The 24,686-nt window shown below is 46.4% G+C and overlaps 2 protein-coding genes across 2 annotated transcripts; one reads left to right on the top strand and one right to left on the bottom strand.

Moving 5' to 3' along the window:
* Positions 1 to 3,786: 3,786 nt before the first annotated feature.
* PGRMC1 (progesterone receptor membrane component 1) lies at positions 3,787 to 12,091 on the top strand. Its single transcript, XM_040628688.1, has 3 exons — positions 3,787 to 4,208; positions 7,619 to 7,774; positions 10,752 to 12,091. The coding sequence occupies exons 1-3, from the start codon at positions 3,881 to 3,883 to the stop codon at positions 10,853 to 10,855; spliced, it is 588 nt and encodes a 195-aa protein (XP_040484622.1). The 5' UTR covers positions 3,787 to 3,880; the 3' UTR covers positions 10,856 to 12,091.
* Positions 12,092 to 17,019: 4,928 nt separating this feature from the next.
* LOC103677720 (A-kinase anchor protein 17B-like) lies at positions 17,020 to 24,391 on the bottom strand. Its single transcript, XM_008706957.2, has 4 exons — positions 23,583 to 24,391; positions 22,026 to 22,153; positions 20,291 to 20,525; positions 17,020 to 18,663 (listed from the first exon to the last, which is right to left on the bottom strand). Exons 1-4 carry the CDS (start codon positions 24,333 to 24,335, stop codon positions 17,020 to 17,022), a joined length of 2,760 nt encoding a protein of 919 aa, XP_008705179.2. The 5' UTR covers positions 24,336 to 24,391.
* Between the last annotated feature and the right edge of the window lie 295 nt (positions 24,392 to 24,686).

Raw genomic sequence — 24,686 nt, 5'->3', positions numbered from 1 at the left:
TAAGAGCCCACCTTAATAACAAATCTGCTTTGAGAGCATTTATATTATCAAGTTGTATCTCTGCTTGAAGTTTTAAGTTGCACTTTTCTACCCTCTGTGTGAGGCAAGACTTCCCTCAATCTATTATCCCGGGGAATACAGAGATGTAACAGGAAGGACACTGTACTGTGATAAATGAAAATTATAAACCCACAGCCCTCCATAAAGGCATTTCCCCCACTTTTTATTACGATAAAATATAGGGGTGCCTGGGTGGCTCAGTGGATTAAGTGACTCTTGATTTCAGCTCAGATCATGATCTCAGGGTTATGGGATTGTAGCCCCACATCAGGCTCTAGGCTCAGCGGGGAGTCTGTTTGAGATTCTCTCTCTCCCTCTCTGTCTGCTCTCCACCCCCATTCTCCCAAATACAAAAAAAAAAGATAAAATATGGCGTAAGTGAGATCATGTACAGCATTGTGTAAGTTTCAGGTGTACAACACACTGATTTGATACATTTATTTGTAATACAATTGCTGTTGTAGCATTAGCTAACACCTCTGTCTCATCACGTAATTATCATTTCTTCTAGTGGTGGGCGCAATTAAGAGCTAGTCTCTTAGCAAGTTTAATGTTTAAGATACAGTTTTGTTGTCTATAATCACTGTACTGTACCTTAGCTCTTCAGGACTTATTTATCTACTAGTCGCAAGTATGTACCCTTAAACAACATCTCTACCCTTCCCCCACCCCCAGCCCTGGGTCACCACCATTCCACTGGTTTTTAGTTTTTTGAGTTAAGTGTCTGTTTTTAGATTCCACGTATATGAGATATACAGTATTGTCTTTCTGTTTCTGATATTTCCCCCACTTTCAATAGTACTTATCTTTGAGGAGAGAGAATCAGGGCTGAAGAGAAGGGCTTTAATTTACCTTTTGTGTCTTTCCATAGTTTGAATTTTATGACCTTAAACAAGTATGACTTTTAAAAAATGTCAACAAGGGTTATCTGAGTGGGAGCTAATGACTTATTCTTATTTATTACTTTGTCTCTCTCTTTATTAGAAAAAAAACCCTGGTAAACCATTTATAACTTTCCCCAGTTTTGTAAAACAAAATCTGTGTGTGTGTGTGTGTGTGTGTGTGTGTGTGTGTGTGTGTGTGTCACATAACCGCAAGTATATAAACCAAACTGCTAATGTGTGGGCCTCATTTAAAGATTGCCTGGGGAGCTGGGAGAGAGAGAATGAATATCATTTTTTCTTTTATGCACTTACATATTGTTTAAGTTTGTTACAATGAGCGCGTATTACCGTTCTACATTTTTTTCACAAAAGTAATAATAAATCATTTTTTTTTCCTCCTGAGGCTAAAAGTAACATGTGCTCATTGTGGTAAATGTAGAAAAGTACAAAGAAACTAACAATCACAACAGTTAACATTTTAGCATGTTTCCTTTAAGGCTTCCTTTTAATGCATTTTTTTTTACATAGTTGAGTTTCCATACTGCATAGTTTTGTATCCTGTTTTTCTCTCTTAAGATTAAGACATAAGCATTTTCCCATGTCATGCATGTCATAATAATATTTTGTGGTTTTGTCACATTTCAAGTGGATTAATTAGCTATTTCTTTAGCTTAACATTTAGATTGTTTCCAGTTTTCTCATATTAAAAGTGATTTTCTGGGGCGCCTGGCTGGCTCAGTGGGTAGAGCATGCAACTCTTGATCTCGAGGTTATGAGTTCGAACCCCACATTGGGCATAGAGCTTATACTTAAAAAAAAAAAAAGGTTTTCTGATAAACATTTTAGTAATGAAATCTTTGTTTGCATTTCTAAGTGTTTCCTTGGCATGGATTCCGAGAGGTCAAAGTACTGAACCAAAGAGTAGATTTCTAGAAGTGGATTAATGGACAGAAAGTATTTTTATGAATGACAAAAGATTATATCAATTTCTACTTCCAACAGTGTACTCCCATCACTCTCGAGCCAGCCTTGTAGATCATCCTTTTTTTCGTTGTATCTTTCTGACAGGAAGGTGGTAGGTGACAGCGGTATCTCCATTTTCCATTGCCAGCAAGACTGAACATTTTTCATATGCTTACTCACCATTGGTATCCCCTTTTCTGCGGACTATTTCCATCTTTGCCCATTTACTGACTAGCATCTTCTGGATTTTCTTATCAATTAAAATGAGCTCTTACAAGATATTAATCTTTTCTCTGTCATGACATGTAAATGAAAATCTATTTCACAAGTCTGTTGGTTTTTAAAAATATCTTGGCCATAGACTTTTAAAACAAAAGATTAAAATTAGAGTCTAACTATGGCCTTGGGGCCTCAGTTTAAGCCTGTTTTCCCTTGATTATATGGAAGACGTTTGACAAAAGATCTGGAAGGGCCATTTCAGCTAACCCCAAATTTAGCTCTGTGGGGAAAAAAAGTGTGGGCCCAATTTAAGGACTATTCCGCTCATACGCACTTTTAAATGATTTAAGAAGATGGGGTGAGGGCAGGGATGGAAGCAGTTGGTGCCAAAAATTTCTAGAATTCTGAGGTAAGACGCCAATTCTCTCAAATCTCTTGCGTGTTGAGAGGGGGAGTAAATTATGTGCAAGCGAACAGAACTCTTGATGGAAAAGTACTGCTCTGGGCTGCAGATGTGCGCAGGGCTTGGTTTTAATTATTTTCCCCGTTCTCTCCATCCTTTCTTCCGCTCCGCTCCGCCCCCCGCCCAGTGACAATGAAGAGGGCGGCCGGATTAGGATTCTAAAGGATAGAGACGGCCCTTCCTCTGTAAGGCCTGCTCCGGTGCAGACGGTTAGTCCTTAGCCCATCAATAGCCCAATAGCCGGTGGAAATACCCAGGAAAGGAAGGGACCAAATTTAGGATTTTCCCAAACTCCCGCTTCCGTCTGGGATACAGCACAGGGTTATTGAGACTGCCAAGGGCAGCTCGACAGACTTCAAATAAAAGAACGCTGCCAACAAAGACACTTGGGTCATTATTCTGAGCCAAGAAAAAAAAAAGGCACAACAACAGAAGGTTGCTTGCTGATGCGTTGGGACTGAGCAAATCTGCGATTGCGAAAGGGTTTAGATTTCCGAGAATGAACCCGATTTAATCGGGCGAACCGATCCGTCTCCCCCCAGATATTGGGAGAGTTGTCAGGCAGGGGCCTGTGCACTGACTGGAGCCACACAGCCTCTGGCGGAGAGGATTGGAGAAGGGTCGTTAAGGAGAGTAAAAGGGAGTTCCCAAGGTGGAAATGGGTAGTCTGGGCCTCCAAGGTGGAAAGAGGAGCTCGAGGAGTGAGTTTCCTTCCTGTCCCCCAAGAGAGCCTCGCGGTCCCAGGGGGATGGGCGGGGAAAGGTGACGCTTCAGAATGGAAGGCGAGGGAGAAGCTGAAGCAAGAGAAATGGAGTCGTGTGTGGCGCGCATCAGGTGGCCGAGCGGGCCTCGGCCAGAGCTCTGCAAAGCCGGGGATCTCGGAGCGGGTCGGGGTGCAAGGAGCCGGCGACGGTGCGGAGGAGGGCTGCGCGCCGCGTCGCACTCAGCTAGAGGCTGCCGCGGGGATGGCGGGAGGCTGGGGCCGCGGCCTCGCAGGTAGGGTCGTGGGGGGGCCGCTCCCACCGCCGCAGGGGAGGCGGGATCCGGCCGGGGGGAGGGGAGGGGAGGGGAGCGACCGTCCGGAGGCCAGGTGGGGGGCCCGGCGCCCTGGCAGCCGCGGAGGAGGCGGGGCCGGGAGGCTCCTCCCTCCTCGGCCCCGCCCCGCCCCGCCTCCTCCGCCGGCTAGTCAGTGTCCGCGGAGCCCCGCGCGCCACTAGCTCGCTGAGAGGGAGGAGAAAGCAGCCAGTTCCGGAGCCCTCCCTAGCCCGGCCCAACCTTTGCTCCAGAGATCATGGCTGCCGAGGATGTGGCGGCGACTGCCGCCGACCCGAGCGAGCTGGAGGGTGGCGGGCTGCTGCACGAGATTTTCACGTCGCCGCTCAACCTGCTGCTGCTCGGCCTCTGCGTCTTCCTGCTGTACAAGATCGTGCGCGGGGACCAGCCGGCGGCCAGCGGCGATAGCGACGACGACGAGCCGCCCCCGCTGCCCCGCCTTAAGCGGCGCGACTTCACCCCTGCCGAGCTGCGGCGCTTCGACGGCGTCCAGGACCCGCGCATACTCATGGCCATCAACGGCAAGGTCTTCGACGTGACCAAAGGCCGCAAGTTCTACGGGCCCGGTAACGGCGGCCGCCCAGGGGACGCGGAGACAAAAGAAGGGGCCCGGCCCGGGGCTGGGTCCGGGGGAGGCGAGGGGGGAGCGGGGCGCCCCCGAGGGGAGGAATGGCGGCTCCCCGGCGGTCGTGGCAGGGCGGCTCCCCGGCTGCAGCGGGCGAGGGGCGCTCTAGAAAGGCTGCGGCCGGTGGGGGACGCCGCCAGCGCCGGGATAGGGGTGGGGGTGCGGGGAGAAGGCTGGAGCGCCCGGGCCGGGGGGTCTGGGGGGGTGGGCGAGCTCACCGGCCTGGAAGGGGGGGCACGGCCGCGCGCAGTGTTAAGGGGGCTTCGAGGGCATGGGGTTTGGGGGTTCCTGGAAGGAGGGGCGGTGTCGGGCTGGAGAAGGGAAACGTGGGTGTCTCGAGGGAAGCGGGGGGGGGACAGCGGAGGGGGGAGGTCCAGCCTGGGAGAAGACGCGAAGGCAGCGGCGGCCGGGAGCGGCCGCGGTGACCGTGAAGGTGTGGGGGCAGCAGAGCGGAGGTGGGATGAGCGGCAGGTAACCGCCGAGTGCGGGCGGGCGGGTGATGTGTGAGTGCGTAGTCCGTGCCTGTGGCTTGCCAGGCGCGAGCGTGCATGCGCGCGCGCACCCGGAATGTGGCATGTGTCAGGTATGTTTGTGGCATGTGTTTGGTATGTGTGTGCGCGTGCTGTGTGTGGCCCACCGAAAAGCTGGAAGGTGAACGAAGAGGCGGGGGTGGGAGGGAGCTGATGGGGGGCGGAAGGAGGCTGAGCGTAACGGACAATGGGAACGTGGCGAGATGAGAAGGTAATACAGCATTTTAGTCTATAGCGGGAGAGAAAAGACTAGAAGCCAAAAAAAAAAAATTAAAAATGGAGGGAGGGAGAAGTGGGAGGATCCTGGGAAACAAAAGGGGTAGGGCTGTGAGGGCTGCTGGGTGTGGGGATTTCAGGAAAAGCCAACCAGAGGGGAAATGAGGGTGGATGACTGCTGAGCCGTTGGAGGGGGGCAGGCTTGGAGGGCCTTAGGGATGAGGCTTTCTAAGCCCGGTTGCGGATCAGAATCACCTGATGCGCTTGAGGAAAAACACCGATTCCCGGCTTAATCGCAGCCACTGTGGAGGAGGCTCTGGGGGGGGGAGGTCCAGCAATCTGCATTTTAAGCGGCTCCCCCAGGCGCATTTGAGAGGCCTCCAGGTTTAGAAAATCGTGCCCTGTAGAATATTCTGGAGAGGGGGAGGAAGAGATTTTAGCTCCTCTCATATGGGCTTCTAAAAACAGGGAGCTCAGGGAGTGTGTCCACATTGAGGGCCCTCTTCCTCACTAGTCTGGAGAGAGGGAAGAGGATAGAAGGCGGAGATCTCCGTCGTCTCCACTCCTGCTTTGTTTTACTGGCCCAGCCCAACTAATCAAAATCAGATGGGTTAAGGTTCGTCAGGAACTGGTCCCCTTAGCGGTTTTTCCTGGTGGCTGATTTAGAAGACCTACTTTCTGTAGGCCATGTAACTGTCCAAAGAATTTTGAGAACCACACCTTTGTTGTCACTTCCCCTGTCACTTCGACTTTACATAATCATGTAAATAGCTGTGCCTCCGGAGCTACACCATCAAGGAGTCCAACGGGTCCATGGGGCAACATCATAGGATTGTAATTTGCAAAGTCATTGAGAGGAATGCAGGCCTGTACACAGAAACACAAAACTGGGAGTCAGGCCACCTGAGTTCTAATCTTGGTTGGATTACTGACTAGCTGTGTGACCTGGTGCAAAGCATTGTTCTCTCTGGGCCTTAGTTGTCCCTCTGAAAAATGCTAAGGGTGGCCCACTGTGAGATCTCCTCAGGCTCTACCCTGCGGTATCATCCCGAGAGCCCAGGAATATGTGACATCATGTGTTCGTTCCCGTTATTGAGGAGTCTTAAAAATTACTCATTCCAGTGCCCATTATTCCACGCACAGCGCTTCTGTGGGTACTGGGAAATACAGCTGTGAGCAAGACAGACACACATCTCTGCTCATGGAGCTTACATTCTAGGGAAGATACCTTCTGGTGAATAATCTATATTCTCCAAAGACTTTTAATGCTCCCCGTGAACCATTTTTAAGTATTCTGTGACCATAATCTCTGAAGTAGCGAGGTCCAAACCAGAACAATTGGCCTATTTTCAAGTACCAGATGCTACCATGTCCCCTAGAAGTATACACAAACACACACACACACACACACACACACACGTTGTGAAAATGGTGTAATGGGCTTTTTTTTTTAACCTTCGTTAGTAGGCATGATAACATAATGAAGATCGCAAACAACCGGTTTTCTTTAGAACCTTATTTGCTTTTAAAAGTTGATCATAAATTTTGTCTAATTGTAAAAAAAAAAAAAAAAAATTCCTAGGGATTGAGGTTTCCGGTGACCAGGCCATATTGAAACTTGATCTCTTCTCATACTTGGCATAGTGGTTACCTACAAACTCTAATGTCAGAGTTGCTATCCAGTCTACCTGGGGAAGCCACACATAGTTTAAAGTACACTGGCTTCTTTTCCTTTATTTGTGCAATACTTAAATAAGCCTAAACATCTGCTTTAAGTACCTACAGAATAATTCACCACTCTTAGACAAAAGTTCAGTATAATATTATATATAATAGCATTCTGATGTTTTATATAATTATTTGGGGATATTGATTCAGTCTTTTTTTTTTATTCCATGAACGTCTCAGTATTTTGAGTCTCCGAGCTCACCAGAGTTGACGGAGCTGATCTCCTCTGCCGCCTCCTCTTTACTAACAGTAGATTATGTAACATGTGGCTAGATTTCTGGACCACTGATAGTCTTAACCAATGATTTCTGCTGCAGATGCCACACGTTTAGTACAGTCTCACAACGAGAGATCACCGTAAGATCCTTTTGACTCATTAAAACGTATCAGATACATTTCATAAGGAAATATTTTCATTTATGCCTCAGTACTTACTCCCTTAAGGAGCCATAGCTTTCACTGGTATACCCCCAAGTGCCTAGAACAGAGACACGCTGTGCGTTCCACGTCCTGAAGTTGAATTCTGACCCTTGGATTCAGTATTGTCTTGGATGATTTCCCACCACCACCACCCATCCCGCCCCAGGAGATAATCATTCGTGGCTTTTTTTATTAGCTATTTGAGAGTCACAGGAAATGGATGATAATGTATAGCATATTGATTCGTAAAAGTTCGATGACAGCGGGTCCTTCGGGATCCACCACAGAATGATGAAAGTATCAACATCACTTCTGGTTTCCAAATGGAATTTGATACTGCAAAAGGGGGGCTGTCTTTGGTGATGGGTAAGGAAGCCATTTTCTTCCTTATGAAGAAACCACAGAGAAATTGACTGTCTAATAAAGAATTGGTCTTTGGCTTTGTTTGTTTTTTAAGAGGGGCCGTACGGGGTCTTTGCTGGAAGAGATGCATCCCGGGGCCTTGCCACATTCTGCCTGGATAAGGAAGCACTGAAGGACGAGTACGATGACCTTTCTGACCTCACTCCTGCCCAGCAGGAGACCCTGAGTGACTGGGACTCTCAGTTCACTTGTAAGCATTTTTTAAAAATTGTGTCTGGGTCAAATTTCTACCAGTAATGGGGTTCGCAGCAGTACAATGGTTATTACTAAGCAGCCAGAAACTGGGGAGCATTTTGATAGGCTCCTGAATCTTGGACGGATCAAGTTCATGGCTTGAAGTAATTGCAGCAATGCTGAGTCACTTGCTCTGATGGCATCCAATTTTTAGCTAGTTCTCTATGGAAACATGGGTTTCTGTTATTTAAATCTTTGACAGGTTCGCATAGATTCCACACTAGGATTTGGTGCTTGGTGTGTAGGGGAAAGGATCTGTAGGCTACAGAGAGAGGGACTTTCAGAAGTCCTCACTAGTCAGTCTTGCTGTTTAAAAGCAGCCCACATTTCTGTTGAAGAATGGGAGACTTGTGTTCTACAAAACAGCTTCTCTTTGAATCTAATTGAGCCTAACTATAGGCCTCATCTACAAATGATGCTTATAATCTGCCCAGCAACAATGGTGTCTGCATTTTTAAAAAGAGAGAAAAAAAGGAGCTGTTTGTTTCCTGGCTTATGCTATAAGGCTGAGGTCTTTGGGAGGAGGGGGGAGTAAGCATGGGGGGAGGTTAAGTTCAGATTTCCAGAATTGAGGAATTGGCTTTTGTCAAACCCGAGTATCTAATGATCACTTTAGCAACGTTGCACTGCTAAGAATTTGACTAACCCTTCCCAGCTTTGCAACCGTATATAAAGACCATGGCCCGTGCTTAAAGATTTTTTTATTTTAAAATGTATCCTGTCTATTTGCTGTTCTCTATAGCCAGTTAAATATTACTGACTCTTTTGGCTAAACGCAACCATTTTCTTTGAAAATAACGCTGACTTCAGAGTTCTGGGTTAATTATTAGCCAGCCGTGGCCCCACCTGCAGGTCCTAAGCAGATCGAAGTATACTTTGAAGTCTAGAGGCAGGTCTTTGTATTTTCAGAACATAATTCAGCTATCTCACATCGGCCCTGATTTTTTTGGTGTCCTAAGGATGCCTTTGTAAACATAGATTCTTCTATGTGGACCCAGTGAGTTGTAATTTCGGACTTACAGAGCTCTGTCTTCTAGGGCTTGCCTGCCCCAAGGTGGCAAAAACTGTGTAAAAACGTTCCCCCCTTAAACTAAGACCAGCCCCAAATTCTGTGGTGACACTTGAGCTCCACTCAAGACGGGGAGGGGGGGTGCCCCTTAAAGCAGGTTACCCGGGCGCCACCCAGCACCTGTTTGTTCTGCGGTCCTGAGCACACCGAGGGACCTTTATAACGTGTTCAAATACGGAAGTTCCCATTGTTCCCAGCGATCATTGCACACAAAAGCATGTCTGGCTATCTGGTTAGACAGGTTGGTTACTTCTCTAATTCCCACCCACATGCAGAAAGAGGAGGCTCTCTCGGCCTCTGACACCCATAGGATTAACCCTGTGTTAGCTGGGCCGCAAGAGTGCGGCCAGCGGGATGGTGGTCTGCCGACTCTATCCCTTCTCATGTCTTTTTTCAAAAGTGTTTTAAATTTATAGTTAATCTATACGGTATGATTAGTTTCAGAGGTAGAGTTTAGTGCCTCAGCAGGTGCATATCACACCCAGTGCTCGTTCTGTCACGTGTCCTCTTTCATGCCTGTCACGCAGTGACCCCGTCCCTGCACCCCCCTCCAGCGACCCTCAATTTGTTCTCTACAGTTAAGAGTCTCTTACGGTTTGCCTCCCTGTTTTCGTCTTCTTTTATTTTTCCCGCCCTTCCCCTATGTTCCTCTGTTTTGTTTCTTAAATTCCACATATGAGATCGTATGGTATTTGTCTTTCTCCGACTGACTTATTTCACTTAGCATAATACCCTCTAGATCCATCCATGTTGCTGCAAATGGCAAGATTTCATTCTTTCTGATGGCTGGGTTTCTCGTTTGCACTCTTAAATCTGTTTTCTCCAACATCTCCCATGAGATCGCCAGTTCGGTCCATGGGAGCTCCAGTTTTAACTTCATTAACCCATGTTTCCAGTCTTCCTTTAAAGTAGCTCATACCCTGGCCTTTCCGTTCCCATGGACATCCTACCCCTGGCTCTTGTTCCTTCACACAGACATGCCCGCTGGCCTCCTGGGCAGCCCTCACCCGGTGTCCTTGCTGTAATCCACCCGGTATGCCACCACCACCCCACGTGTGCCAGAGCACTGGTTGCCTTTGTCACAAACCTTTGCCACCTACAGGATTAAGTCCAGACGCTTCAGGCTGGCTTTCCACAGCCTTCACAGTATCTTGGCCACACCGCTTCGCTTAACCTCACTCCCACTCCGTCGCTGTCAGCTGGGTCTCTCTGTTGCTCCCCACATCTGTTCCATCTCACCTGCGTGCCTTGGTACACAGCTGCCGTCATTTTCTGGAAACCCCTCTCGCCTCAAATCCTTCCACACCGTTTCCCAAAGCATAGCCTTCTTCATCAGGTGTTCAGAAATCCTTGTGACAGGGGCGCCTGGGTGGCTCAGTCCTTAAGCGTCTGCCTTCGGCTCAGGGCGTGATCCCGGAGTTCTGGGATCGAGCCCCACATCAGGCTCCTCCGCTGGGAGCCTGCTTCTTCCTCTCCCACTCCCCCTGCTTGTGTTCCCTCTCTCACTGGCTGTCTCTATCTCTGTCAAATGAATAAATAAAAATCTTAAAAAAAAAAAAAGAAATCCTTGTGACGAACTCCTCACGAGCCCCTGCTCGTCTCACCCCCTCCCGCACCCAGGCACGACTCACTTTGACCTTCCCTTGCACACTCCGTGCCCGACATCGCTACCTGTTTTGTATTTCTTGCGAACAAAACTCTTAAATCCCTGTGGGCGAGGACCGCGGGGCGAGTCCTGGGCGGCTGACGACTTTCGGGAAGCCCAGCACACTGCGTAGGCCTCCGCCGAACGCTGTCAGGTGACAGGTGGGGGTCCTCTGTGAAGCATGAGCGCGCTCATCTGTGTCTTCTTCTCTCCCTCCAGTCAAGTATCATCATGTGGGCAAACTGCTGAAGGAGGGGGAGGAGCCCACCGTGTACTCTGATGAGGAAGAACCAAAAGATGAGAACGCTCGGAAAAATGATTAAAGCATCCAGTGGAAGCATATCTATTTTTGTATTTTGCAGAATCATTTGTAACATTCCAGTCTGTCTTTAAAACATGGTGATTTCAATATTTAGAGCAGTTTCGAACTTGCTGTTAAGTTTTTGTAATTAACGTCACTAGTGACACGGAGCCAATGAACTCTCCTGTCTTCAAGTGCATGGCGTGTTTGTGTGCCACGGATCCGGACCGTGAACCGCAGTGCTGTAATCCAAATGTTAGGACTCTCCCCTTCTGTCTGTAGTTAGTGCAGGCTGCCTTTAAATTCGTTGTTTCCAGAGCGAGACAGGTAAGATGTGGGTGTTTCCCCCAAACAGGTAAAAAAAAAAAAACGTGAACTGTGCAGAAGTCCTTCTAGCCCCGAGAACAAAGGATCAGCTTCTAGCCCCCATGTCCCCAAGGTAGCAAATCCCTTATTTCTCAATTGACTTAACTGCATGATTTCTGTTTTATCTACCTCTAAAGCGAATCTGCAGTGTTCCAAAGCCGCCTTTGGTATTGATGAAAGAGAGCTGCCCAGTTTAAAAAAAAAAAAAGTCTCACAGCTGGGCTTGGTCGGGAAAAATACATTCACTGTGTTTGTAGACTGCATCATTCTTTCGTCCTCTGGACACTCAGATGCCCCCGCCAACACAGCAAGGTACACTAAGGCTTAAAACAGGATCTGAACACTCAAAAAAAAAAACTTCAGAAGAAATCCACTGGCTTGCTGAAAAACCTAAATATATGATGAAAACATAGAACTATCTCCCCCATCCCCACGTTCACGGTGGGACCACAGTGATTTCACACAGTTCGCTGTGGGGGGGACACGCGGAACAGGAGCAGGCCTCCGCTCTCCGGAGAGCCTTCACGCACACACACCCCTGAGGAATGAAGAAAGTACACATCACTAGTCAAGTGGTTTTTAAAGTGTATTCCTTAAGGTAACAGTTACTCTTCTGTTGTTACGAAACCATAGCCACTGCAAGCGTAGTAGGCCAAGCGTCTAGGTCTTTGATATTGGTCTTTTGGTTAACAATAAACTTCGCTTAAGTAGACTGTACAGTCGTATGAATTCGTAAAAGTATTATATGAACAACTAGTGAGGTTTCAAACTCTTGTAATTGTAGTTGAATAGTCCTTGTATTTTCTTGTGAACCGTGTTTAATGGTTTTACCTCAAATCAGAAAACAAAATGAAGTGCTTTGGTCAGTTAATAAAAATGGTTTTACCCAGTATAGCGTGGTGGGTTTTTAAACCTTAATCTAAGAAACCAGATTGGATCATTTTACTTTAGCTTAACATTCAGTTTCCCTTTGTGTGTGTGTATTCCAAAAGAAACCAAGGGGCAACACTTCAGAGGCCTCACACCACAAACCAAATACCAGCTTGTCCTGTTAAGAAACAGTGAATTGAGGGGCACCTGGATGGCTCAGTCGCTTAGGCCCTGCCTTCAGCTCAGGTCATGATCTCAGGGTCCTGGAATCAAGCCTGGCTCCAGGCTCCCTGCTTGACCAGGAGGCTGAGTCTCCCTCTGCCCCTCCCACCCCCCCACTCTCAAATTAGTTAATTAATTTGAAAAAAAAACTGAATTGAGATTAGCTAAACTGCCCTAATGAAAATGTACAAACTGACATTTTTAAGAAGTTAGTGAATTTATTTTTTGTGACTTGTCAAATTCTGCCTCTTTAAATCCGAACTTTCTAAACTCAAAGGCACCTCTGCCTTGAGGTCCGTAGCAAGGTTATTAAGGGCTAACTTTACTAAGGACATTAAAAGTGTCTCAGCAGGGTTGGTTCTGTTTTCAGATGCCAGCTGATCAGGAAAGCATTGGGAATCTTACATGCTAGCCAAGTTAATTCACCTCCTGTCAAAAGATCAGACTTGCATATGCGGTTCGACACAACTTCTTTCTCCGAATACTGGTGTTTTGCCATTTTAACGTTCAAATCGGCAGAGTTTTCTTAAAAGGGATGTACTCCGAGCCGGAGAGGGCTCGAAGCTTTGTGCTTTTTATGTTCCCAAACCATCGCCTGTTTCTGTGGTCTTTAAATGAGCCCTGTCCCCCACACTAGGTTTCATTCAACTAATATTCGAGTTGCCCATTTCGTGCCAAGCGCCCTGTTACACCGTGTACTTTGGGGAGGGGGTGGGAGAGAGAAGTTGGGCCACCTTGCAGCCTGAAATCTCATTCAGATGCAAAGATTAGGCTACTCCTTTTTCTGAGTTAAACGGGTTTGTCTGATGCCAAGAGGAAACCGTCCAGAGCCTGGTTCCCCGCCATTCAGAATGAAATCAACATTGTATTGATTACACGTAAAAGGATATTACAATAAGGGAGGACTTTGGTCTAAAAACTTCTCAAATCCAGCTCGCACATTCAGAAACCACATTACATAAAAGGCGCCATTTAAGATGGGGGCGTGGTGGTTACAGGCACGCAGCCAGTGGGGGCGGTGTCAGGTGAACCGCACGGGTTTGTTCCCCTGCTTTTATCCAGCTCCCCCGCAGAGGCACTGTGTTCTCAGGACTAGCACCTCTGGGTCCTAAGTGTTCTTTCCGTGGCTTCCATACCCCTCCAGATCTCTGGCTTTGCATGATGACACAGTCACCTTACCTCAGAGCGCCCAAGAGGCTAATCCAAGATCTGGAACAAGCATCCAGACTGCCCTTGCTGTTGCAGAGAGCGCTCTTTGACAACCCCACCCCCACCCCAACAAGGACCTTTTCAGCTGTAAAGTACCCAGATGGGTACTAAGGTATGGTCTTTGTTACAGAACACTCGCGGGCGGTTTGCTCTATGCTTCCCATCAAAATGCAGGTGACTCCTGACTGATCAAAGACTGACTAGTGAAGCCCCTCGTCCCTCCGAGTAGAACCGCCTGGCCCACACCCTCACTGATGTCAAGAGGTTGTAGAACTCGAACACTGCCACCAGGTGCCGAAGGGGTGAGGGGAAAGGCCACGGGTCCCTTTCGCCACATTCTAAGGTTATCGACAAAACCTTTGAGGAAGGGAGGGTCGTCTTCGGTCGAATACTGTTATTTCAGTTTATCCAAAATGAAGATAATACTGTGACCTTCAGTTGCGTGAGCTCTGACATAGTCCGTGCCCAAACATCAGCATCATGCAGGGAAAAGTTGCGTAGAAGCAATATCAAAACCGGATGGGTGTGTATAATTTCGCAGAAAATGCTGGAGATGTGTGACATCCTAGCCAGTGCGCGTGGTAAATGAACAGACTCTAGTCACCATGACCATTTTATTTTTAATGTATCTGAAAATTAAATATGTACTATTTCTCTAACAATGCAAATGACACAAAGGGTGGGCAACAGGAGTGCAAAGCAGCTTACTACAAGTAGAAACTCATCCCCCCCCCAGTGGAATTATTAGCATTTATTTAAAACATTTTAAACAGTCTGGCAACAAATAAAAATACATTTATTTGGTTCTTACTTTCAAAATTACCAGGTTATGTGGCTTTCTACCTGAGAAATTCAAACAAATTGAACAAAAAGACATTGACGGATTTTTAGTTTTCTTAAAGCGCTATCAGCAGCACATACAAGGGAAACACATGAAAACACCTATTTAAAAAGACAGAGTTTTAAGTTCAGGCCCTTACTTACTTAATAGGTCATAGAAAAAAGATATGAGAAAATACTTTTGCACCACTTAAATAACAGCACGACGAAGAAGAACAATGTTAATTAATAGAAAGTGATCACAATATTTTCGGTTCTATTTCATTCCTTACTGAGCCATTCATTCCACTGAAAAGCACAGGATAAATTGTTCTCTTCCTCATTTAAGGCCTACACACACACACACCAAAAAAAGGTTTATTCAAGTCTAAAACGCATTACCACAAGACATATAAAAATTCAAGGTTGTACAGAAAGTAAACATGAAACCAGTATTTTTACTTACTTCTAGGCCCCAGGATGGTATTTAGCAAACAAACGAAACCAGACAGAATATTAGATAGAAGTGACTTAGCACCAGTTCTATTATACCCCCGAAAATTGCACATGCTGTATTTTGCAATTTATTGTTTATGTCTGGTTACTGAGCAGCAAATTGTTTTCATGCCTAAAAATCTCTGCAAAGAAAAATTATCTAATGGCAGAAGAAATGAAGATTTGTTTTCAAAACAAGCGTAACTGCTTTCCATTACAAACCCATAATGTTCTTTGTTTCAATGGCATGAAACATGGACAAAAATAAGGAGGCAGGGTCTCATAGGAGGAGAAAAATACCTAGTTACCAAAAGTTGTCTGACAAAATACAAGCTCTTAGCACTTTAAAAGGCTACTCTGGACAACAGTACTTTGAACATTAATAGTCCTCGCTAGTCCTCAGAGGAGAAAAGGCACTCACCCCATGAGCGATTTTTCAGATGTGACAAGCCAAACCTAGTTTCGATGGCAGAGTCACTTGCTTGAAAGTGGAACTGAATACAAGAGAGCCCACAAATCATTCGTTGGTTATCGTCTCACTAATACCAAGCATGACCTGCTATGTTACATTCATTTTTGAGCTTTTGCATGAACTAGCATATCTCTATTAAATGTGATTAGAAGAGATCAATGAAACAATGTGCGGTTCTTACTTTAGGTGAATTAGAAGATCGTGTAGCCGCTTCAGATATCAGGCTGCTCAAGGGGCTGGTTCTGAGCACAGTACGTGCCTCGTCATTCAGGGCAACCACACTGACTGGCATCCTACCCTTGGCCCTACCGGCTGGTACTTTTCTACAGAATGGCAAGTTAAGACTGAAATGAATTGTGCCCTATGGAAATATTGCCTTCCGCTACTTCCGTGAAGGGAAATCTCCTTTTTCCTGCTGCAGCCAGTCTGATCTCATTGATGTCTTCCACTGCCGAGGCAGGTATAGCTTTGTTGGGGAAAAAAAAAAAAGGTCATCTACTGCCCCTGAGGTCCTAAATCCTATATAAGGCAGAATGAATCAGCCGAGCTTTCAATAGAACATGCACTGTGTTAAGATGTCTTTACGAATCTATAAAATATCTCCATTTAAAAACATATTCAAGAAGTCCAAAACCAGTAGGTAAAAAGATAAATTGCTTCTGTTAAGAGTTTACAAATCCTGCACACATACCATTTTTCCCCAGCCAGAAAACTAGGGCTTTGCCCTTGACTCCTCCTAACTCCATGGCATTATTGAGGATTGAGGAGGCACTTGTTAATGTTTTATAAAAGTCAGTTTGGGGATAGTCAGTGGCTTTTTACAAACTGATGTCACCCAACCCTGAGTGAAAGGATTACATAACCTGAAATGGAATACTGCCATGTCCTATCTTCCCAAGTGCCGTTAGTGGTGCCCTGGGATCTTTCCATATTGCCTTTTGCAAATCCCACTGGTTATTTTACTTCAATTTTCTTGCTTTCCTAGGATGGAATGACATGGGGTTCTTCCAAAAACAGCTCTGCGAATGGTCCACCAACCATTTAAGCCTCAAAGGACAATCCGAGCCCCTTTTCGTTGATTCTTTCAAGTTTTGTTTCTCAAAGGACAACTCTTTTGAGTACTATGAACATATTAATGGATTAATTTCCTTCTGGTGGGTGGTCACAAACCCTTCCAATGTCACGAAGAAGTCTATGGTGTGTCCGAGCTGTAATCTCGTCTTCTACCTGTAGTTATTTCTAGATAAAAGTCAGGAAAGTTTTGTGGCTACACCTGGCGTTCCTGACCAACTCCAAGCACGTGTAAAAAGAGCCTATTTCACTCACCGTTGTCCACTTTGAAGATAACTGACACCAAATGCTGATATTCTAACAGCTAGAGAGCCATGCAGAGGGCTGTCAACGCCTCCCAGTGTTCCTTTGCTTCCTCGCTGGCACCAGGTTTCAGCCGAACTGTAGAAAAGTCTGTCCTTGGATCAAGTCGTACAGGCACGGTGTTCCACCAGCCTTTGGAATCCGGATGTCTCTTATTTCCAAAGTTTGCCGACACACCTGCAGTCATTTATGCTTTATACTTTGGCGAGACAAACAAGGTTTTGCATTTGACCTTGCTCAAGCTTTTCAGTGCCGCTCTCTTGCTCTGTAGTTGCTAACTACATAGCTATATTTGGTTTTAAATGTTCTTCCTGCACATTTTTTGCTAAGAATGAGGGTGTTTCTGATCTAAGAGACCTTCAAAACATTTGAAAATATAGGGGACTAGCGTAGCCATTTCCAAAATAGCTTCCACAGTCCAGATGCTCCTGACTGTTATGTCTAATATAATAATTACCAGAATTCAGCACAGAATCTCTAGAATGCTCGTGTCTTTTAAACCTTCTGGCCTCCTGGTTATATTCCGACTTCCATGGAGCCTCTCTTCTTTGGGGCAAATCCCCCAAATAGAAAACATGAGCACTTTTTGATGGTGCTGTTGGCACATGAGCAGGCCTGTAGTTCGCTTGCTGGCCACATGGGCTATCGCCGAACCTCCTTTTCTTCCTCGCGATGTGGCCTAACAGACTGCTAGGACCGGACTCGTGGTAGTAGCCGTCGTCGAACAAGTATTTGGGGGCCAGCGTTGCCCTCCTTTTGCTGGTGCTCTTCTCACCTCTAATGGAGCTGTTTTCGCCCTCGAGCCATGAACATCTCAGTTCATACTTGGCCCTCTCACCTGGTGTCCTCAGCTTGGGTTTAGAGAAGCTGTCTTCCCCATCACGGTTCCACTTTGAATACAAGGTCTGCGGACTTGACCTAATTTCTCGGTCGCTAGTGGTGATCTCGTCATCATCAAGAGATCTTTTTTCTGGGGAGCTCTCATATGTGGCCACAGACCTCTCTTTCTCTTCTTTGTTTATGCTAAGGGTTTCACTGAAGCATTCGGAATCACTACTGATCTCCTCTAAGAAATCTGTCAACTCCAAATCTAAGTCTGCGGACCTACTGGGTGAGGAAACTTGGCTTTGACTTGTGGATTTGGAATCTTTGACCTGGTAGGCTTGCGTCTTTTCCAACAGATGGCTCTTTCCATCAGCTGGGGACAGGTGATTGTCAGCTTCACTGGCTGGGTCCGTGCACTGATTTTTTAACTCCTCGGTATGTTCTTTGGCGTAATCCACTTTTCCTCTCTTTTGGGGTTTTTGTTCGGGATCCTGAGTATAAATCTCTGACGGGTAGTCATCTTCTGGAACCCGTTCTCTCGTTGCTGGGCTTTGCATTTGGCTCAGACCGGTGGAGTGATGCTTACGTTTTCTCAAATTGATTTGAAATCCATTTCCCTTAGCACGGACAGCCCTCTGCCACTGACTTGGGCTTGCTATGTGGCTTGGTTCTAGGCAGATACGGGCATACTTCGGAGTTTGATAATAGTTTAACAGGTAATCAATAAATTCATCTGTTTCATAGATCTTCTGTTTCCTGCCATGGTCTGGTTCAGATAATCGGGAAGAATTGGATTTATTAGAACTGGAGTGGTCTTCTTTCTCACGAGACTGATCTTGAATCATCGCCTTCAGCAAAGAATTCTGGTCAGAGACCAAACTGTGATTGTATCCCTCGGTCAATAATTTTCCAGTTCTCTCTTTTCTAGCTGAATATCTTATTTTTTTTCTCCCAAGGTGGTGGGAAGATTTACGTAAGTGAGCCCTAGTTCTTTTCTTCATTTTTTGTTTTCGTTTATTGTCTGACTTGGCAACCTGATATTTTGGCATTCCCTCCTGATGTTGAAGATACTGAGTGTTTAACTCTTCTTTCTTCAGACTTTCCAACGTGTTCCTTGGAGCCTGATTCACTTTGGGGCTTGCATCATCTACCCCCTGTGGGTTAAACTGTGTGGGTCCCTTTAAAGAAAAAGGTTAAAAGTCTCACATGAAAAAATTCACAGTGTAAAAATCTCAAAGAAAACTGGGCTTTCTGGTGTGGTTCTGAAGAGGTTTCTAACGTGTAAGGTAGATTCAAATTCAGAACAATATGGAACGGAGGAAAGAGGAGGCACGGGATTCCATGTCTTGGGCGAATGTGAGCCGTGCGCCATGATTCACATACCTTCAAAGCATACGAAACCTTTTTTTTTTTTTTATTTGTTCACAAACTGGTGAGGACTTACAGTTCCAAGTCTTAGGCTAGGGGCTGGGGGTAGTAAGAGGAATAAGAAATGCTCTACAGCCTTCCCAGAAGATCCTAGAATAGGAAAACACTCATGGGTGAAATGTGTTCTAAAAGGGAATCAACTGGCTTAAAAGAGAACCTGTCTCTCTGTTTGTCATCCCGCCTCCTCCCATGGGTTGCTGGTGAAGATGTCCCCGAGCTGTCCCCCCTCGCCTGCTTCAGTCAGAAGCAAGGCGGCAGGTAGAAAGTGTGGCCGTGGCAATGGGTCTGTCTGTGCTGTCGGCTCTGCACAACCACAGGGCGGGTGAAAGGTGCTGCCCACGGACCCCACCCTGCTGGGAGAGATCGCACTGTGCTCNCGCTGACACGAGCCACACCTCGGGACAGTGCCTACCCATTACCTGGGATTAGAACCTGGGGACTGCGTCATCAGTGTGAGGCCCCACCCATGGGGCCAAGAGTTAGGCACCACATACATTTAGAGAGACAAATTCTTAGAAAGGAATCACCCCTGGAGGTCATTACAGTAAATTAAGAGATTCAGCGAGACTTATTATAAATGTAAATGTGAGATTTTTCTGATCCGGATTTTCAAGGTTGGTTGTCCACACTAAAGAGAGAAAGGCTGGGAATCCAAATATCCATCAGAGTATCTGACCCTGATGCCATTCACTCCGCATATTTAAAAACACTGAAGATGCGTTTTTAAATAAACAATCTGGGAACCTTTCTGGCCTTAACTCCGGGCCATCTGCAGAGTCTGTTGTTTTTTTTTTTTTAGGAGGTCAGTAAAGTGGGGCAAAAAAACAAAAAACAAAAAAAATTGTGAAACTCCAAAATGGAAACTCCAAACAAAACAAATTGCTCTGCTGTCAGAAATTCCCTAGCAAAGAGTTTAAGACTAGACTAACAGGAGCTCGCTACGCAAAGGTCTCTGTCCAAGGCTCTTCCTTCCCATCCAAACCCACTGCAGGTGAATGGACAAGTGAAGTTACTGGAACGCTACTACCGGCCTAACATCCATGCCTTCCATCCCCTCCCCCTGGCATTAGGAGCCTCGAGGAGATTCACCAGCTATCCTGCTCTGGGTCGCACAGTCCCGGAGTTCGAGAACACAAAGTGTGGGTGTGGCAGACCGCAGGGGTGAGACACAACGGTGTCGGAGCCCTTGGGCGCCCTCCCTTGTGAAAATCCACAGTTGGGGTTACTGGAGATCGGCCTATTGAAAACAAACCCCGAGGAAGACAAAGAGTCTTCCACGGAATTGATTTTAAATGGGCCACCGCGTCAGTGTCAAAGTGCGGCTCCGAAGGACCAAGTACCTACCAAAAGCGAAGACGGATTGAGAAAGAGCCTTACTGCAGTTTTCCTCAAGAGGACCCGTAGCAACCGCAGTGCCTCCACCCGCCTCTGGGCCAGCAGGTACTTCCTGTCCTCCCACTCCTCCGAAGAGTCGGGCTCCCTGGCGCCGTCAGCGGGGGCTGGGGCCTTCGGTTTCCTGCGCCGGCGTCTGTCTCTCTCCTTTGGGCCTCGTCTCCTGACCCTGGCCTTCTTCCTCTTTTCCTGGGCTCTCCTCTCCTCCTCTTTTCTTTTTCTGGACAACGATTAAGATTCAATCATTCAGAAGGCATGGATTAAGGCATTGGCTCTCCTTCCAGCTCCTTCCCCACTGCTGGGGGGAGGATGGATCATTTCGGTTTCCCAGAATCACGCAGTGCTAACCCCAGGGTTTGACATAGACAACTGAGGGAATAAGACACCATTGGCGCATCAGTCAAAGGGGAAGGACACAAAACTGAGCTGGTCAGAAGCATGTACAGGAGAGGGTATACAGAAAGAAGGCTACAGAATTCAAAGAAGGGGCTTCTAGAAGTCCCTACTTTCTCAAACCACAAGCAGTCCAGGTTGGGGAGCTAGCCATCACAGTGGTGATTTCATTTCTCTTGAGATCAAAACTTTCCATGGAGCTGGCTTCACGGAGGCTTATAAGGGAAGTCAAGGCACTCGGAAACTCTTGTGGCTGAGAACTCATCCTTGGTACCTATCACTTAACACAGAACACTATCATAAAACATCCTGGCTTAGAAGAATATGGCCTTGGTTTACTGCTGTTTTCCAAAAAACTGAACTGTTTTGCTTGGGCCCTTATGGAACCATGGGGAAGGGGAAAGAAGGGACAATTACCTGAGTGAGGACTTAGCCAAAAGCTGGAAGATTATCTCAACTGCATGTTTAGTCTGGAAATTTGGGGGAATAGTTGCCCTGGCTGGGCTCAAACTCCGGCCGAGTTTCACAGACATGATCTCAAGCAACTGCTATCACCCCGCCAGCCAAAAAACTGAAAGGCACATGGAAGGGGACTCTCTGTCTCCTTTTTTTGAATGACTGTAATTTACAAGAAAGACTGAAAGAATAAACACGTGAGGGGAGGGGCCAAGAGGCAAAACTGGTTTTGAGAGCCCGTTTGTATCTCTTGGCAAACCTTTGGCAATCCAATAGCCCTTTCTAGGCTCAAGTCCCTAAATTAGAAAACAAGGATAAGCTCAAAGAAATAAACATGGAGGTTCCTCAAATTCACCAAAAGAACTTAAGCCAACAAGAAATAGAAGGCCAAGAAATCTATGCCTTCCTGTCGAGGGGTTGGTTTGACTGTTGACCATTTCATGGAAGAAAATCTCTCCCAAACCTAAGAAGAATTTGGTTTTTTTAATCTTAAATTAGTAGGCAAGGTATACTTTGGTAAATTGGGGGTAAACTGGTCAACTTTTTAATTTGGTGGGCTAGGATTTTCACTGTAAAAGCCGGGATCCTTTTTTTTTTTTTAATCATATCTTCCCAAATATCTTAATCTAACTCATTACTTGTTCTCCCTGAGAACTTTCTTTTTAAGTTTCTCATTTTCAATAGTCTGGCCATTTTGGTTTCGTAACAGCACAGCTGGAAGACTGTAGGCTTCTGCAGAGTTCTCTGATCTGTACCAATTCCTGCCACCCCCACCTCAATGTGACCTATCGAGTGTGGCCATTCACCCGGAAGGGGTAAACCCACACCTCAAAAGTGAAAACTCCCTCCTTGTTAACGTTGGTCTCCTCACCTTGCAGCCTCTTCCTCGTCTCTCTTTACTTTTTTCCTTTCTTCCTCCAGCTCTTGTAACTTTAGCCTTTCTTGATTTCTCCTCCTTATAGCCCCTTCGCTGAAATGCTTGGTTGTATCAAACATAACCTGCCCACAGACAATTCAGAGTTTCATTAGAAAAGTCTGCCAGCCGGCTGGGTGTGTCCCAGGCCCATGAGATGAAACCAGTATGTACAGAACAATTCAAAATTCGATAAATTCAAGATGTCCTCTCCGCATTCCCGTCCCCATACTGTTCCCCTGTTCCTTGATCACCTGCCCAACAGCCCCTTGGGTTCTAGAACTGCCTTTGGGAGAACCCTTGAGGAGCTCTCATATGGCCTTAGATGGCATTACAGTGTCATTATGGGCACAGGCTCTGAGGGATGTGAGTTTATTACCTCTGGCTTGTTATAAAGATCAACTGAGTTCAGGTATTTGAGTTGCCAGAGACAAAAATAGGCAAAAAATAATAATAATAATGTGTAGGGGGTGGAGGAAGGATTGGGGAAGCACAGATGCAAGAGAACTGACCTAATGGGATACAAGATTGGACTGTAGTGATTATTAAGCTACTTTGCAAATCCCCCGAACAAAGCAAAAGTCCAATCAAGGCACTACAAATTTGCTTGAAAATGAAAAGGAGGCAAAAACAGCCCTTTAAATGTACACAAGAATGCTAAACACCAAATTCGCGATTGTGGCCACCTTTGAGGGGAGGGAGGGGGATGGCGTCTCATCTCATGGGTGATGTGTTCTTTTTTTACGATGGGCAACGGGTACATGGGTGGCCATTATAGTATGTGTTTTATCTTTTGTCTGGCTTAATAGCTCATAATTTTAAAAGATGTATTTTAATGTAAGTAGCTTCACACACACACACACACACACACACACACTCATACATAGGAAGCTACTTAAGCTGAAAGTCCAAATGCATGCTCAAGGCTAACTGAGAGAATAAGGAGTGTTTAGTAGCATCTTTTCCTCTGCTGGATTAAGAGGTCAAAAAGGAGATGGCCAAGTATTGAGACATCGATGAGGTGGCATGGCTGGATAGGCAGCATGATCTTGGAAGGAAAGGATCCCAGTTTGTTGAGAGTATGTTCCAGCAATTTACCTGACAGACATCCTGAAAATGTAGGTTGTTGCCCCCAAGAATAACAGGGAGCAAACTGCTCTCCTGTGCTTTCAAACTGCATGGATCCTTTCTCTCAGCAACTCGTGTAATGGAACAAGCATGTGAGATAGTTCCATAAGGGCCAGAAGAATTCTTCAGTGCCCTCAAGAAGTCGGGGCTGAACCCCAGATTTATAAGAACCATCCCTTCCAAACCACGGCTGGCAGAAGAATGTCCACATCAGGATTAGTTTTCTTCCTAAACATCCGTTTATGAGTGACAACACAAATCTCTACATCAGCTATTGATCAGAGCCTAATGGGGGTCTAAGGAAATTTATTCTAGATGCTTCCTTCCAGCTTTTGCTCAGGACCACCTGAATGGTGGGAAATGAAAGAAATTCTGGCTCCTTCTTACCTTGATGTTACAGGCCAGAGCTTTCCCATCATCTCCTTTCAGCATCAGCTTCATCCCTCGAAGGGACTCCATGGCTTTCTCAAAGTCAGTTGACTCCTGGTACTGTATAAAAGCCTCGAAGGTCTGCAAGCCAAAGCTAAAACCCCCGAAGTTTCCACCAGTCATCACTTCTCTGTAGGGGTCCAGCATAGGGATGTCCACATTCTTGATCTTCCCAAAGCTTTCAAAGACCACCCGAAGGATCTCTTCACAGGGCTTCTCCCCGCTGGAACCTTTGGGCGCAAACCATTTGCAAGGCAAGCCTTCGAAATAGATAGAATCTGGGCTCTTATCCTGGTCCTGCTCTTCGGCCCCATCGCTCCCTGAGGCCTCCTTTTCCCTGGGGAAACGTTCCCACTCTCCCTGGGCATCTGTAGCCACGACTTTTAAGTCTGTCTTCAAACCATTTAGCTTGATGATCTTCCCATGTAACTTGGCCTTCAAGATCTGAACCAAACTGCGCGTTTCAGCCTCGCCCTCGAATCGGATGAAGTCCTTCGTGCTCTTGGAGAGCCGAACGGTGGTGAACTGGTCAGGGCAAATCAGGCTCTTCAGCTGGTCAAGCACTTCCCAGTTGGAGAAGGGCCTCATCGGTTCTGAGCTCTCTGGGAGCAAGACATTGATCATCAGTTTTGCTATGGGCTTGAGGTAGAGGTGCTGAGCGGCACAGAGCTCCGTTGCCTCAGAGTTATCATACACCACGGTGACCGTCATGGTAGCCCCTGGAAACCTTAGAGGGTGAAAGAGAGCATTTTCATACAGATGGAGCAAAATACGGATTTGGATTTTGAATAGTGCTAACATTCCCGGACTTCGGCTCAATATTTCAGGCAAAGTGTACTTTGGGGAGAATTGAGACGATAGCTTACATCTGTTTAATGTGTTTCAGAGCTTTCAAAGAGTTTCCATATACAGTGGACTCTTTAACAGTATGGGAGCAAGGGGTGCAAACCCCCCCACCCCTGTGCAGTCGAAAATCCGCGTAGAACTTGTGACTCCCCCAAAACGCAACTCCTGATAGCTTACTGTGGCCTGGAAGCCTTATCGATAACAGAAACAATCGAG

The sequence above is a fragment of the Ursus maritimus genome (genome assembly GCF_017311325.1).
Source record: "Ursus maritimus isolate PB19 chromosome X unlocalized genomic scaffold, ASM1731132v1 scaffold_X1, whole genome shotgun sequence".
Lineage (NCBI taxonomy): Eukaryota > Metazoa > Chordata > Mammalia > Carnivora > Ursidae > Ursus > Ursus maritimus.
This window is presented reverse-complemented; position numbering and strand designations above follow the sequence as displayed.